Below are 17,291 nucleotides of genomic sequence, written 5' to 3' on the forward strand. Positions count from 1 at the left end.
ATTCCTCCCCTAGAAATCTATGTATTCTGAACCCCGAGCAAAGATTTGGCACAGATTTGGTACTCGATAATATTTTGTGAGTAGACTAGTAAATAAATAAAGAAGTCATATTTTGGGTGAAAACATAAGATTGATCTGTGTGTAAAGAAAAGATTGCATGCTATAAGGAAATGTCAGAAGACATCTTATTCAAAGTCTTTAATGAGAGGTATTGAGCATGAAGATATAGATGTCAAAAGAAGTCCCAGAATACATAGGCTGACTCAGTTGAAGAAATAAATTTTAACAAGCAAATCTGTCTTACTTGGAACCTGTAGCCCTGGGAGGTTATGAACGCCGCCCCCGGCCCCCAAACTAATAGAAATTAGGAAGATATTGAACACCAACTATCAGACTATATAGGCATTCCTGCCTCAGATAAATTGTTGGTACTTATATGAATCCAGAGTGGATAGTCCACCAAATCCCAATGACTTAAAATAGAAACTCAGATTCTCACAGTCTTCTCTTAATAAATGAAGCTGCATTGTGTCTTTAGGTGATGTTTCCAAGAGCAGAGTGGGTTAAGCCTTTGTCAAGCCCAGGATAGAACAGTGGGCTCTTTGAAGAAACAGAAAAGTCATCAGTTTGAATCCAGAGGCTACCAAAGGACACAGATCCATGAGTCCTGATCAGACTGGTGACTCTATAAGTTTCAGGATATTTCGTTTTTTAGCTATACCAAGAAAGAACTAACCATAGAGACTCTGATAGCCTCCACTTTCTATCATATCCACACCCCCACTCCTGCATTCAACCTGCACCACTTTTTCTTCACCTATCCTTCACTCTCCATTCGCACATCCTTTCTCAGGAATAGTCTTAAGACTCTCTCACGAATCTGCTTGGTCTTGACCCCATAGATAATGGGATTAATCATAGGTGGGAAGAGCAGATAGAAATTGGCAAGGAGAATGTGCACATGTGGGGCAGCTCGGCGAGCCACACGGTGCATGACTGAGGAGATGACAACAGGTGTATAGAAGGCTAAGATGGCACCTATATGAGACACACATGTCCCAAAGGCCTTGTAACGGGCTTCCTGAGAGGCAAGCTGTAGAACTGCCTGAAGGATGAAGATATAAGACAAAATAACAAAGAGCAGATCCAACACCACTATAAACATGGCCACTGCAATGCCATAGATATTATTGAAGCGAGTGTCCCCGCAGGCCAGCCTTACCACAGCCATGTGCTCACAGTAGCAGTGGGCGATCATGGGTCCTCGGCAGTAGTTGAAGCGTCTGAGCAGAAAGGGGAGTGGGGTCATTAGTGTCACAGCCCGAGTCATAGCAGCTATACCAATCTTGGTGATAAGGGTCCTGGTCAGCACCGTGGTGTAGTGCAGTGGCTTGCAGATGGCCACATAGCGGTCAAAGGCCATGGCCAGCAGCACTGCTGACTCCATGATGGAAAAGGAGTGGAGAAAGAACATCTGGACCAGGCAGGCATAGAAGTTGATCTCTTGATCTTTAAACCAAAAAATAGCCAGCATTTTAGGAAGTGTTGTAGAAGAAAGGACCAGATCAATGGTTGCCAACATGGCCAGAAAGAGGTACATAGGCTCATGGAGGGCTGCATCAACCTGGATGATGAAGAGGAGAGTGCAGTTGCCAAGCACAGCCAGAGTATAGGCTGAGCAGAAGGGAATGGAGATCCAGACATGTAGATGCTCCAGGCCTGGGATCCCCATCAACAAGAAGATTGCTGGATGAGTTGAGGTGACATTGGAGAGTAACATGGCCACTGGAATTTTTCTTCCTGTTTTCCACTTCCACAGGGCCCTCCCAGAAAATATCTAATGTGAGATGAATTATAGTATTCAAATTCAATCTTTAATCATTCACTTGGGAGGATTAACCCTTGATCCCATTTCCAGAACTTAAAAGAAATTAGAAAATTGGCCTAGTATGCATTGTGAAACATTATAAATGATCTCTGCCCTCGGGGTGCTCAGAAAATCATTGGGTGATCAGGACATTAAATAGCAATAGAGCTAGTATCACAAGGCAGATTTCATTAAATAATTGCATGGACAAAGAGCTTCTTATGGTCTTTGTATGGTCAAGAACAGCTTTATAGAAGGTGGAGATCCTTGCCTAATTCAAATCTTAACCAAAAACATTCACTCTCTTCCTATTTCCTCCCAACTCAAGCTGCACTCTTAATTATGAAAGGAGAGTCTCTAGCCTGAAATGTCAAGTTTGGCTGTATAAACAATAATTAAGGATGACATCTTTTAATAATTCACTTCCCTCCAAGTTCTATAGCAGAAGTTCCATTGTTCCTTATTTAACATTCAGAAATCTCACCATGAAGCCCTACCTCCAGCTAACTTGAGAACATGAGAAGGTCCATTGTTCTTCTCCCTCACCTAGCTTTAGTTTAGCTTCCATATCTAGATGCTTCTACCTTCACCGACTTTCCTCTCCAGCATTCATGACATTCAGAAAAAGCAATAGTCCACTCCCACCTGATTGCAAGGCTGACCTCTGAACTTCATACCATTCTTTTTCCTCCTGCTATCCTTTATCTTTATCTTTTTTTCCTTTGATCATTATTTCCTTTGAATATGCTTAATCATTTGTTTCCCAAAATTTAGACCTATGCTCCCTTCTCTATATTTTCAGTTCCTATCTAAAAAAAATTTCTTCTGAGGATTAATTTAGATAATCTTTTAAAACACTTAGCACAATGAATGAATAAATAAATAAAAAATGTGGTACCTATACACAATGGATATTATTCAATCATAAAAAAGAAGGAAATCCTGCCATTTGAAACGACATGAATGGACTTTGAGGGCATTGTGCTAAGTGAAATAATTTAGATAAAGAAAGACAAATATGTATAATGTCACTTACATATGAAATCTACAAAAAACTAACTCATTGAAACAGAAAACAGATTGGAGATTGCCAGGAATTAGGGAAAATGAGTGAAGATGGTCAAAGGGTACAAATTTTCTATTTACAAGATAAATAAGTTTTGGGAATGGTAATGTATGGTATGTTGACTATAGTTAACAATATTGCATTGTATATTAGAAAGTTGCTTTAAAAAAAAATAGTAGATCTTTAAGTTTTCATCACCAGAAAAAAATTGTAACTATATAAAGTGATGGATGTTAACTAAACTTGTAGTGATCATTTGGTAATATATACCTATATCAAATCATGATGTTGTATACCTTAAACTAATACAATGTTATTGTCAATTATATCTCAATGAAACTGAACATTTTTTCTTAATATTTAAATTTAAAAATTGATTAACACAAATCTAGAGCATTAAAAAGTGCTTAGTAAATGTGATTACTCTTTTCAATTAAGAAAACTAAAGTTTAGGTTACTTACTGACAATGTCCTGAATGTAAATGTCAGTTTGTGTGACATTCCTGCAGAAACTTTCTTCTCTCCTACTGTTGCATGTCACATGTGCTCCACGATCAGTTCAAATCCAGCATGTTCAAGTTAAATAAAACTCTAACTCATTACCGTGCTATAGAGCGGAAAGCTTTAGAATGTTGGGCCCAAGTGATGATTATGCCATCAGTCTACCAGCAGAAACTGACATTATTCACTGGTATTTTTAATGTTCTAGTTCCTCACCTATAAGTAAAGGAAATAATTATACTTCCCCTGAACATCTTACTGAGCTTCATTGTGAAGAAAGATGAAATCACATATAAAAATAGAACTTGAAAACTGTAAAGCATTGTACCAAAACTATTTTTATTACTATCTTCCTCCCCTTACACAAACCTGTCCTCTTTTCTAAAATTTTGCTTTGATTAACATTAACATGATCCTATAATCCTTGGCCTTATATCTTCTTCCATCTAATACCCCTTAATTCTATTCCCGTTCACAGCACAACTTGTTAAAAACTTTGACAGTATTCAACTTCTTCATTTCTCACTTAATTTCCAGTCCTTTCCAATCTAGCTTCCATTTCCACTACTCTCCTTAGACTGATCTTGTCATCACTTCTTTTTTCCCTCATTCTCTCCTTTTCTTTTTTATTCTCTTTTATTCTCATACTTCTCTGGGTGTTCTCTCCTATTCTTCTTGGCTTTTTTACCATGTCTGTTCAAAGAATTCCCAAATGTATAGCTTCTTCTCTGAGTTCCAGACTAGTATATCCTGCTGCCTATTACATATTTCCTGTTAGATGTTCTGTGGTCATCTCAAACAAATTACAGCCCATACAGAAATCTTACCTCCCCACATACCATTTCCTCCCATGCCTTATCTATCTCAGTACATATTACTGCCACCCATCCTGCAGCAACTGAGGTCAGAAATGCAGGGATACTCCTTCATTTAATCCCTCCCTCTTCCTTCATTTCCAGTTCATTAGCAAATCTTATCAATCTGGAAAAAAAAAAAGTGTCATTCCCTATTCATTTCCTTTCCCCTCCCAACATTCTTTTTAAATCACCATCATCTTTCTTCCAGTCTACAAAAGCCTCCTGACTGATCTTTGTGGTCTGAATCTTGGCCCCTCTATAATCTATTCTCTATACTATAAACAAAGAGACCATTTATATGTAAAGGCAAATTATATTAAGCCAGATCTTACCCAAGACCTTCATGGAATTACCATTGTTCTTGAGGATGGAATCCACCTTGATTTACAAGTGTCTGCATGGGCTGGTCCCTACTCACTTTTCACCCTCATCCCTTCTCACCTCTCTTCATTATACTCCAGTCACACAGCCTTCTGCCAGATGCTAGACCTCCTGGAGCTCTGTCTCAGTCAATAATGATGCCCCTGACTGTGCCCCCTGAGTTTTCCACACTGTTCTTCTCCTCTCTGTGCTCTTTGTGTCTTCGCAAATTCACATCATCTCTTACCTGTATCACTATAAACGCCTCCTCTTTAGTTTCCACGCACACACTCTCAATCCATCCACTGCAATGTGACAGACAACATATGTTATTTCCCTATTGAAAACCACTTATGAGATCTCATTGCTACAAGTAAAATAGAAGACTACTCAACGTGCTTACAAACTTGTTCCTGCCTAAATTATTTATCTCACCTCGTACCATCTCTCTAAATATTTATCCTATGTTCAGCCACATTAGATTCACTGCCACTTCCTAACACAGCCATGCTTGTAGCTCATACAATTTATCTGGAATGCTTTCCTCTGTCCCCTTCCTTACCTTGCCAAGCTTGTGCCCCGTCTTCATGAAACCTTCTCAGACTCATCCAGGAGGATTTTCTCAGTGTTTCAATGAGGACTTGTTAATATACTAAATTAAGTAAGGAGAGTATGATCTGTGTTGCCAACGCATGTGTCTGTTCATTTATAGGACTATGAGTTACTCATTTCTAAATTTATAGATTCGGCTGAACATGGTTGGTGTTCAAAAGTGCTTTTTAAACGAATGCGTAAATGACTCCATTCCTGCAGAAACTTTCTTCTCTCCTACTGTTGCATAATACACCACCATCAGATTCAAACAGAGACTTATGGGTATCTCCCAATTTTAGACACTTGCACAAATAGAAAGTGTATAAAATTCTGTTGATCTCTTAACCAACCAAAGGACTTGTATGCATGCATATAAGCATAACCAATGGACACTAGACACTGGGGGGTAGGGGAGGCCGGGGGAAGGTCAAGGGGGAAAAAAAGGAGACATATGTAATACTTTTTGTAATACCTTAAGCAATAAAACAAAATTTCAAAAAAAAAGAAAGTGTATAAAATTATTCCATCAATTTTATTTACTTAGATCAGAATAAAAGCCCTCTTCATTGTGGAAACGTCTTCTCCAACTCTAATGTATATCTGTCAATTTTCTCTAGGACTTAGCATTGGGATGGACAACATGCAAGTCCCACAACAGGGCTGTGGTTTTCTATTTACTGCTACTAATATCCATAGCAACAACCATGTAGAAACTTGTTAACTATTTCTTGAATAAATGAATGAATGTCCTCTTATATATGCTGTCACTTTATCCTAAGTCAATGTGCTTCTCCAATTCCAAACAGGTGTCTCCTCTTCCTGAATATCCCTGTACAACTCTCTTACTTCCTGTGTGTTCCTGCTGAACATCCCTGGCCCTCAGTTTATTGACCCCCACACCTCAATCTCACAGCTGGCCTATTCTGTTTAAAATTCCAAATAACCCCTCAACCTCCTTTCTTTCCGGGTTCAACTAAAATATATCTCTAGTTCCATTTACAACTCAACTCTGCTTATCTGGTCTCCTGCCCCAACTCCCTTCACCCTGCCTGCATGAATGTTTGTCCAGTCCTTACATATCATTGTCCTGTTTTTGTTTCCTGCCTTCACAGTCAAGATATCAGAAAATGACAAAAGGAAGCTTAAGTCATTTTTTTTTTCAGATAGGAAGGGAGAGGGAGAGAGAGATAGAAACATCAGTGATGAGAGAGAATCATTGATCAGCTGCCTCTTGCACGTCTCCTATTGGGGGTCGGGCCCGAAACCTGGGCATGTGCCCTTGACTGGAATCAAACCTGAGACCATTCTGTCTGCAGGCCAACACTCTATCCACTGAGCAAAACCGGTTACTTATTTCTTGGTCTCCCCAAAAAGTACATATGACTCCATACCTAGTGAGTATTTAGTCAGTACTATAAACTATTCAGTAGACCACACCTTCATCCTGAAAAGACCTTAGAATGATGTATTTGGAAAACTGAGCCCTCAAATGGTCATGGGGGACGTTAGTAGCAGATCTAGAACAAATTTTCCATCTCCTAACTCCTACACCAGGATTCTGTCTATAGAACCATACTGTAAAAATAAAGCTGGTTGTTGCTGAAACCTGATCTGTCCCTTCCATCTCCCTATTTCAGGTTTCCATCTTTTTCCCCCTGGACTATCACAGCAGCTATGACTGAGGTGGAGTCAGAATGTGAAGTAGGAATGAAGCAAGCAGCACTTACGGGAGGGAGGAATGTGACTAACCCAGTCTAAGTAGTTTAGCTAAGGTTTTCCTAAGGTGGCCCCTCATACACAACACAGGAGCACAGGCCTGGGAGGCAGAAAAGAATTTCTTGTAATAATGGTGGGATCTGAAACTTGTAGAAGATAAAGTACTTGAGGAGGACAGAAAGAAGTTCTTCTGTTAGATTCAGACAGACAAGGATGAGAATTATAGAAAACAAGAGAATCAGGAGGTGAGGTAATGCCTGAGACCAGGGTAAATTGGTTGGATATGAGAGGTACATGAGAGATGGACCCTGCCTTGTGCACTCTGGACTCATCCCCCCAACCTAGCCTATTTCCGTCAACCATTATACATACTCTTTTCTTACTGAAGCTCCACTCAGCCTATGGGGACTTCCCTTAGTGATTACTATTTTCAGTCCTATTTCTATCGTTATCCTGGTTATTCCAGTTTTCTCTGCCAACCTCAGCTCACATGGCCTCTTTCCTTGGCTGTGCCCCTGTTCTAGGCCCTTGGTAGCTGGTTGATCTCAGCATAAGCACCCCTCCCTGGTCTACTCACCCTTCATCCCATTTGTGCCAACTCCCTTACTGCTCCCTGTGTACTCCTGGTCTACCCCTACTACCACTGGCCCAGTGTGCTCTCACCTCTGTGTGATGCTCAGTTCATTTTCTGTAGGCTTCAGAGGATGCTGGTACAGTTTCCCCCTCGGTGAGAGGAGGGCGGGAAAGAGGGAGGTGGAAAGGGGAGGTCTGGCTATATCCTCACAATCAGCTAGTCTTCTCCCCAAAGGAAAAGAAAACAGCAGGTTCTCTCCATGAAGAATATCCTTAAAAGGCCCCATGATGGGCCTGGTTTCTTCTCTGGGGATGACTCTAGGGAACTTCTCCATGCTGGTCTCCAGTCTTTTGGGGTTCTGGCCCCTGGATTTCTATAGACCTTACTCCCTCGCCATTATGTGGCATTCAATCATGTGTCCCTTGAGGCAGAGTGTAGTCTGGTTTCAGTAATTACTGTGCCTCTCACCACCCTCGCCTTCCTCCCCTGTAGAACCTACTGAGAAATGGAGTCTCCTTAGAATATGCAAACAAATGCCTGCTGTGTGTGTTTGGGTTTTTTTCGTTTTTAATTTATGATTTATTAAAGTACAGCTGATATACAATATTATATTAATTCCAGTATACAGCACAGTGGTTTGACATTTATATACCTTATTCTGTGAACACCACAATAAGTCTAGTAACCACCTGTCACCCAAGTCATTACAATATTATTTCTTCTTACCCTTTTTTATAGAACTTTTCAATACCTATTTTTTATATATTATTTTTAAATGAGCAATAGAAATTCCATGAGCACAAGGACTTAATCTTCTTTCTTCACTACTACATTCCTAGTACTTAGAGAAATGTTGGCACATAAGAGGTGTTCAGTAATATTCTGTTGAGTAAATATTGTTGGTTGAGCAAAAATCTGCCCAATGGTATCACAAGTTAACAATGAGTAGCCATGCATAGCCCCAAGCCCCATCAAGATAACAGAGATCCTAGGTTTGGCTCTAAGCACTGTGGTAATGGCAGAAAATTTTAAGAGTCATCTCATTTATCTGCTATTGTCACTTATTCCCTCTATTAGAATCTGTTGTATCTCTGGAAGGTCTAAATGGGGGATGGCCAAAACTCAGCACTCCTAAAATTTAATTATTATAGTATCATTCCTCCATGCTCTCCAGGGAATCTATGTGTTTAAAGAACAAAGCTTTCACCTTCCTCTCTATCATCCAAGCCATGCCATCCTCCACTAGTTCTTCCTTCCATCACCTGCATGCATTGAAAGCTCTCTAATACAAGAAACTTTTCTATTATTTGTATTTCCAAGACAGGGCCAGATACATATTAAGTCATCAATATATGTTTGTTGACTTACTGGTTATCTGAAATCAAGCTTGTCTGCCTGGCCTACATTTGATCAAAATCCCATCTGCTTATTCAACAGCTTTCTCCCAAAACCTAACATCATCATGACCTTTGAAGCATTATCAGAGAGATGAATTCACCTGGTGTCTGCCTTTACAAAGCCCATTGTGTAGAAAGCTAACTGAAAGATAATGTACTGATAGTAACAACAAAAATCTATTGAAGACTTGCTATGTTCCAGGCACTGTATTAAAGATCTTATATGTAATATCTCATGACAACCCTCCCCATTTTGTAGGTAGGAAACAAGAGGCTAAGAGCTGTTACTTAACCCACCTAAGGTCATACCAATAAGATTTAAAGTGAGCAGTATCTCAAAAACAGTATCTGATAAGATGCTGTGTGGACAAGAGAAGAGAGAGAACATGTGATGGTGACTCGGAGTATCAGAGAAGACTCATGAAAGTGCTAACTTTGAACTGGGCTTTAATGGTTCCAAGAACATGCCCATAATCTCTTTCCTACCATGTTTTACACATGTTGTCTTCTGTCCCTTGTGTGCCCCTTCCTCCAAGGTCACCTTAAACTTCTAAACCCTAAATTCTCAACTGACTTTTATAGAGCTAACCACTTCCCTTCTTAATGCACCTTTGTGTCTTTTTTGTATCATTGAATTGCAATTAATTTGCATCTGTCTGCCTGTCCTCCAAACCAGGCTGTGACCTCCTTAAGAACAGTGGCATCACCCTTCACCTCTATGCCCTAACATCTAGCATAGTCCTTTGCATATAACAGATGTTCAATCAGTGATAATTGAATTAGATAAAATAAAAATTCTGCTTTTTATTGAGAGGTTAGCATAGACCAGGCAACATGGTAAATGCCTTGCATATATCATCTCATTTAATATTCATTGCCTCTCCTTTTATAGATGAAGAACTAGCATTCAGAGAAGTAGCTTGCCCAAAACAAACAGAAAAGAAAATATTTTTGACAGAGGGGAGGGGATAGGGAAAAAAAAGCAAAATATTCTAAACTGTGTTTCTATAACAAAAAGCCTTTAGAATTATTTGTGCTCTCCACCTTCCTCCTTCTTAGCCACATTGGACTTTTAGGGTAAATCTTCTCTGCTATCCTATCTTTCCTGCCTATCCTATCATGGCCCAAATTTCCTAGCTTCAATTTTCTACCTCTTTCTACCATCCCAGAGGTCCTTTTATTGATTTTATCCCCAGAGAATTTTTACTCTCCGCTAGGGCTCTAATCACAGGATAAATACTCCAGCTCTCTTGGTCCCCATACTCTAAACGCTGCAGTACCTAAGACTCCACTACCACTCCCAGCCCCAGACCTGGTAAGTCTGTCTGTCTCTTCAACCCTATCATAGGCGCACTATGATCAGACCAAAGACCTGATGCCACTAAGATAACCTTCTCACAGAGGTGGTCTCCACTTCAGATAAAAGGGGCTTAGAAGTGAATCATACTTTTTGATCACTGTTATGTGCTATGTAGTGCCATTGCTCTTCAGATACGTATCTCCTAGAATAATTCCTCATGGTAGACTCTACAGTAGGAATTAATCTCTCCAGGTCACAGATGAGGAAGCAGGTTGAGAGAGGTTAGGTGACTTGACTGAGATCACATAGCTGGTGAGTTAGTAGAGTTGGGATTTGAATCAGGCTGCCCTTGGTCTTCTATAAATGAGTGTTGAGTTCTTGGCAGGTAGCTTCCAGATGCTCAGGAGCAGCTCCATTGATGAAGAACATGCTCCTTTCCAGGTACTTGAGCTCCTATTCTTATATACAGTGGTGGCAAATGTAGGTTTACAGTTGTAAGTACACAAAACACAAAGTTTATTCTTGTATTATTTATTTAATATTTATTAATATTATTAACCTACTTTTGCCCTGTATTTTAGGTAAGGCCTTTATTACACCAAATGCTAAGTTAATTCAGAACAAAGAGAGGTGAAGGGTATAAAAGTAGCTATTCTGGACAAGTCATCTGGAAGAGGCTGGGTGACCTCCAGAGGGGGTGAGTCAGAAGAAAACAGCAGTAGGGTGTAGCAGAAGAGGGTTCACAGGAAGCTGGAAGAGTCTCTAGTGATTCACCTTTACCATGGAGAGGGTTCTGTAGCCATGCCAGTCACCTTCCAGCCCACAGCTCAGAGATCATTGAATTAAACAGAAGTGGCAAGGGTTCCTTTGAACACTTGTGATGATAGCCCACCTCCTACCTTGCATCATTTCCCAGTGCCCTACAATCGTCTTCTCCCAGACATTTTTTCATGAGCTCTAACTTAAATATAAGTGAGAGGGCCAGGAAGTGAGAACCTCAAGGCCTTCACCTTGGCCTCGATCTCTTTCCTGGAATATTAGAACACTATGCTCAACATATGCTTTTCTCCATTTGTGCAAATGGGACTGAGGCAAGATGATTATGCTCAACATATGCTTTTCCAACTTCATTTTCTCCATTTGTGCAAATGGGACTGAGGCAAGATGAACTTTAAGGTCATTTTGTTGTGTAGCTACAGAGATAGAATAAAAGTTTCTTGAGTGGCAGCTCAGGGACTGAGGAAACTTGATTCAATTATTTAAAGGCTAAGTGGGAGAAGAAAAGAGAAAGAAGAAAGCAAGGCTGTCTCATTTATGGCTGGATTATTCAGCTCTCCATTTTCTCCACACCAAAGAAAGAGCACTAAAGCATGGACACTCCTAAAACAATTTATTACCTAAATGTACCTGTCTTCTGAGTACAGCCTTGTTCATGCATTTTGCACAGAAATGTATGTAGATAATCACATGCTTATTCAAACACATAGTGTGCTCATTCATAGAATGGACCAGTTTTACATATATTATTTCCCAAGATCCCCACATCCTATTCAGTTTTTCTTTTCTTGAGCCTTTGGCCACCACCAAAGCTAAAATCCCCTCAAGATATGTTTGGGCCCAGGCTGAATGATGGAAACTCAGGAAGGGAAATAGCACAGAAGAGAAAATAGGAAACACATGGAAGACGGAATGATGAGACAAAAAGGGACAGGTGACTTGTTCAATATTCCACAGCCATAGTCGGCACTGAGATGGAAAAGCAGGCCTCCTGGTCCGAGTTCCTTCCTTTCTTCCTGCCTCTATCTCTCTGGGTATGAATAGGTGATGCAAGGGTTTGCAAGGAGTATTGCAGCTTAAGGTAAAGGATACAAATGGGCCATCTCCAGAGGGACCAATTAGTCAGCTATCTGTGTCCCAACTAGCAACTAGAACACAGTCACATTTCATTCTATTAGAAACCAGTGTAAGAAAGGTCCATCTCTCTCTTCTTCTCTTCTCTTCTCTCTCTTATGTCTATTTCTTATTCTTTCTTTCCTCTTCATCCTCATCTCCTCTCCCCTCTATTGTCCCCTTCTTAAATTTTCTTACTAATCTCCCCTCTTTTTCAAATTCTCAATCACTGGCTGTCTAATGGATAAGAGAAAAATGAGAAAGTACATGTAGGTGAAGGAAGATCAGGGGATATAGAGAATATAGATAATGGACAAATAGAAGGGGTGGAGATGTGTAGAAGCTCAGTACTATCATTTGACCAAGGTTAGTCTCCATATTTGCTTAAAGTGAGTGGTTCTGCTCCCAATTATTAAAATTTGCTTATCTCCTCTTTCTTTCATGTACCTTTGATTTCTATAAGAAATGATACTTCATATGCAATCATCTCTTAATAACTTTATCAAATTACATATTATGGCCAAATCAGCCTGACACCTAACATAGGCCAATTCTGCATGACCTCACCTGATTCTACCAGCATCCATACTGGACACCTAAGGCAAGAATGGAATCCTAGTACTAACATGAGCCTAGGAATCTTATGGCTGTAGCGGGCTACAAGAGATTCAACTCCTCAACATGTGCTTTGCTGTTCCTGGTCAGAACCCAGGTTCTGAGCCTCATCTATGAGTAACCATGGACTCAGTGACTTGAAAAACCCATCCAAAATCTCCCTGTTTTCCTTTCTCTTCTCTTCAGTTCTGATCTTTCCATCTTGAAAAGTAGCCACATTTTAGTCTTTCATCCAATCTTCCTGAAGTTTGATAATTACATTAACCTTTCATTGCCAGGTGGTTCGGAAGAAAATAAAGGCAGAAGAGGATTCACAGGCAGAAAGAAGAAAGCTCTAAGAGTTCCTAGCCCTCATCTTTACCACGGAGAGGATTCTACAACCATGGCATCACTGAATTAGACACAAATGTAAAGGACTCCCTGGAGCCCTAGTAAAGATAACTTCCCTTCCTGCCTTGCATCATTTCCCACTGCTCTACAGTCTTCTCGTCCTGGATGTTTTTCATGCGGTATAATTCAAATATTTCCTGCTACTGTTTCTGTTTCAGCCACAGCATAAGAATAAATCCCAATACCTTCATCTGTCAAGACTTCCTATGGCTAAGAGTAAGACAGTAAGGTCTTCTACACTACCCAACCTTGACCTGGCCATGCAATTCACAAACCACAGCCATCAGAACCCAAACTCCTTCCTGCTCGTGGGAATTCCTGGCCTGGAGGCATCCCACTTTTGGATTGCATTTCCCTTCTGCTCCATGTATACCCTGGCAGTGCTCGGCAACATGATGTTGCTGCTGGTGGTGCGCTCAGAGCCTGCACTGCACCAGCCCATGTACCTGTTCCTATGCATGCTGTCCATCATTGATCTGGTGCTCTGCACTTCCACTGTGCCCAAGCTCCTTGCACTTTTTTGGGCAAATGCTGCTGAGATTGCCTTTGAAGCCTGTGCTGCTCAGATGTTCTTTATCCATGGCTTCTCAGCTGTAGAATCTGGTATCCTGCTAGCAATGGCCTTTGACCGTTACTTGGCCATCTGCCGGCCACTGCACTACGGGTCATTACTGCCGCCAGAGGCTGTGGGCAAGCTGGGGGCTGCTGCTGTGTTTCGTGGCTTGGGGCTCATGACTCCACTCACCTGCTTGCTGGCAAGGCTGAGCTACTGTAGCCGAGTGGTGGCCCACTCCTACTGTGAACACATGGCTGTGGTGAAGCTGGCTTGTGGGGGCACACAGCCAAACAACATCTATGGCATCACTGCTGCCACACTGGTGGTGGGCACTGACTCCATCTGCATTGCTGTCTCCTATGCACTCATCCTCCGGGCTGTGCTAGGCCTCTCCTCTAAGGAGGCAAGAGCTAAGACCTTTGGCACCTGTGGCTCCCACCTTGGTGTCATTCTTCTCTTCTATACACCGGGGCTCTTCTCATTCTACACACAGCGCTTTGGCCAGCATGTGCCCCGGCACATCCACATCCTCCTGGCTGACCTCTACCTCGTTGTGCCACCCATGCTCAACCCCATCATCTATGGCATGAAGACCAAACAGATCCGGGATGGGACGCTCCGACTGCTGAAGTGGGGCACTGCACAGTCATAAAGTCTTCAACCCCACCCTGGAACCCTAGCCTCTTCCCTTAATCCTTGGGAAAGATGTTTAAGAGACCAGTGAAACTTAAATGTCAAACTCTGTCTTCCTAGCACAGGATATTGTTGATATCAAGGATGTTACTCTAAATAAAGCTATTGTCCAGTGACTTTTTTTAGTTGCAGTCTTTATGGCCTTTTAATACAAGAAGAATTATACCATGTGGCCAGGATCATTGCACTCTCTCCTCCTTTCATTTTGCTCCAGCTGATCCATTATAACATGTTCTGTTCTGCTGTCATCTCTTCAAGCCCACCTGTTCTCCTCATCTGAGGGTCAATTTCAGGATCCTCTGGGTTTTTGGTCCTTTCTGACACCTGCTCTTTAAGCATTCTTCCAGCAGGATTAAGGGTCTAAGCCAGGGGTGGGCAAACTTTTTGACTCGAGGGCCACAATGGGTTCTTAAACTGGACCGGAGGGCCGGAACAAAAGCATGGATGGAGTGTTTGTGTGAACTAATATAAATTCAAAGTAAACACCATTACATAAAAGGGTCTAGGACCAACATTATATCCTATTGAGAAAAGTGATTAGATAGGCTTAAACAAGTTATTGCTACTAATAAATTCTTTGAAGCAATGGGTAGCAATGAGTAAGATGACTTACCTAGGCCATCTTAAAATCATAAAACAGATACTAAAGGTCCTGGTGACTAGAATCAGAAGAATGTCCTTGTGCAGTAGGCTAAGACAACCTACATTCAGTTTTGCCAAGAAATGGAGACAGTTGCAAAAGTCATAAGAGTAGTATACAGAGTTCTGACCTACCCCAGAATACAAGGTCAGAGGAGGAAAAGACAGCAAAAGGGAAAAACTGATTGACTAAAAATCTGTGTAGAAATTTTATTATGTTGATACAATGTTTCTCAACTGAGGTTCACAGATCTCTGGTTTTCTGTGTACAGGAAGACTAAGAAGCACACCATACAAAGAAAGTCTACAATTTTCTTTGCATGTGAGTTATTTTGTCTAGAGCCAGGTATTGTACTTCTCCACTTACACTATTCTGAGATATAACCTGGTTTGGAAGCAATGACCAATGGTAAGTCGATCTTGAAGAAAACATGAATGTTCTTGCAAAGCACCAGCTTGGGGTGAGGCAAAGAGGAACTGTGCTCTCTGGCAAGGTAAGGAGGATGCTTCTGCAGCCTGAAGAGTTCAGAAAAACATTGAAGATTCAGTAGTTTGGGTTCATCCACCAAAATTTCTCATTTCTTGCTCTTAAGGACCCACACTTTTTCTGTCAGGGAATTTACTTTGACATACATGACCTGTAGATGCTAAACATTCAGTGTTCTTCATATTTCTGCCACCCTTAAAATCAGACCTGATACATAGCTATCTAATACATAAAGATAATAATAATAATAAATGCTCCCATCGATTGAGCTCAATAAAAATTATACAATTATTTGCATTTACCAGTTGCCAGGAATTCAGTCTTTCCTTTACTCACTCATTTATTTTATACATAAACGGCTTACAGTATTTCAGCCCATTTGCATGGGTTAGACAAGTCAGGAGAAACAATGCCTTCCTGGTGCTTGCAATGAATAAGGAAGACAGGCATTGATCTAATAACTACACAAGTGGTTCTACCTAAAATTGGTTCTCTGCTGCTGGATTTGGTGCTCTATGTACATTATGTGGTTGAATCTTTACAACATCTCTGTGAGGTAGGTATTCGGCTTACAGTATTTCAGCCCATTTGCATGGGTTAGACAAGTCAGGAGAAACAATGCCTTCCTGGTGCTTGCAATGAATAAGGAAGACAGGCATTGATCTAATAACTACACAAGCACACCTAAAATTGGTTCTCTGCTGCTGGATTTGGTATGTACATTATATGGTTGAATCTTTACAACATCTCTGTGAGGTAGGTATTCACTTTATAAAGATGAGGAAATGGCCCTAGCTGGTTTGGCTCACTGGATAGAGCGTTGGCCTGTGGACTGAAGGGTCCTGGGCTCAATTTTGGTCAAGGGCATATGCCCAGGTTGTGGGTTCCATACCCAGCAGGAGACAGCCAATCAATGATTCTCTCTCATCATTGTTGTTTCTATTTCTCTCTCCCACTTCCTTCCTCTCTGAAATCAATAAAAATATATTTAAAATAAAATAAAAAAATAATCAATAAAAATATATTTTTAAATAAAAATAAAAATAAGGAAATGGAGGTTCAGAGAAGATGAAATAAACTAAAAGTCACACAGCTTATTTAGGCCAAAGATAAAATTTTGCTTAACACAGGTTTTCTGCATGGATGAGTGATAGAGTCTGATTAACTTAAAGATTAAGAGCAGGAACCTTAGATTCATGTACATAGACTCTTTTTAAAACTAATGCCAAAACCTAAAAGCCACTGTATATCATGTCCTGACAATCTTTTAACTGGCTGAACTGGTAGTAAAACTTTTTAGAGACCATCTCAGAACTCCCCCTGTGTCAGGCTCAGATACTAGTTATTTGGGTCTGTGAGCAGAGGAAGGCATTTTGGGACATACTGATGCATCTGTACTGAAGATAAAGTTGTGAGCACACGGACCCCAGATCCTTTCTCCTTGACGTCAGTGCAGCTGTGGAATAACTAGCAGTAAGGTGACAGGGATTAAGGGTGAGAGAAGGCTCCAAGCTCAGAGCTGCTGCTGAGAAAGGGTAAAACCAACAAAGCCAAACAACCCCCACAAATCTATACTGGGTGTCTAACATCTAAGCTTAATTCTGCTAACCCTCTAAGACAGTGGTTCTCAACCTTCTGGCCCTTTAAATACAGTTCTTCATGTTGTGACCCAACCATAAAATTTTTTTTAGTTGCTACTTCATAACTGTGATATTGCTACTGTTATGAATCATAATGTAAATATCTGATATGCAGGATGGTCTTAGGCGACCCCTGTGAAAGGGTTGTT

General features: G+C 40.8%; 2 protein-coding genes across 2 annotated transcripts; one reads left to right on the top strand and one right to left on the bottom strand.

The window, feature by feature from the left end:
- Nucleotides 1-817: 817 nt before the first annotated feature.
- On the bottom strand, nucleotides 818-1,780 carry LOC102240727 (olfactory receptor 52K1). Its single transcript, XM_005885912.1, has one exon. The coding sequence runs from the start codon at nucleotides 1,778-1,780 to the stop codon at nucleotides 818-820; it is 963 nt and encodes a 320-aa protein (XP_005885974.1).
- Nucleotides 1,781-13,387: 11,607 nt separating this feature from the next.
- Nucleotides 13,388-14,335, top strand: LOC102264224 (putative olfactory receptor 52P1). The gene has a single exon (XM_005885905.1). The coding sequence runs from the start codon at nucleotides 13,388-13,390 to the stop codon at nucleotides 14,333-14,335; it is 948 nt and encodes a 315-aa protein (XP_005885967.1).
- Nucleotides 14,336-17,291: the final 2,956 nt, after the last annotated feature.

This window comes from Myotis brandtii, unplaced genomic scaffold (assembly GCF_000412655.1).
Source record: "Myotis brandtii unplaced genomic scaffold, ASM41265v1 scaffold936, whole genome shotgun sequence".
NCBI lineage: Eukaryota > Metazoa > Chordata > Mammalia > Chiroptera > Vespertilionidae > Myotis > Myotis brandtii.

Excerpts from the sequence above, each read along its gene's own strand:
- LOC102240727 (XM_005885912.1), bottom strand. The coding sequence starts at position 1,780 with ATGTTACTCTCCAATGTCACCTCAACTCATCCAGCAATCTTCTTGTTG.
- LOC102264224 (XM_005885905.1), top strand. The coding sequence starts at position 13,388 with ATGCAATTCACAAACCACAGCCATCAGAACCCAAACTCCTTCCTGCTC.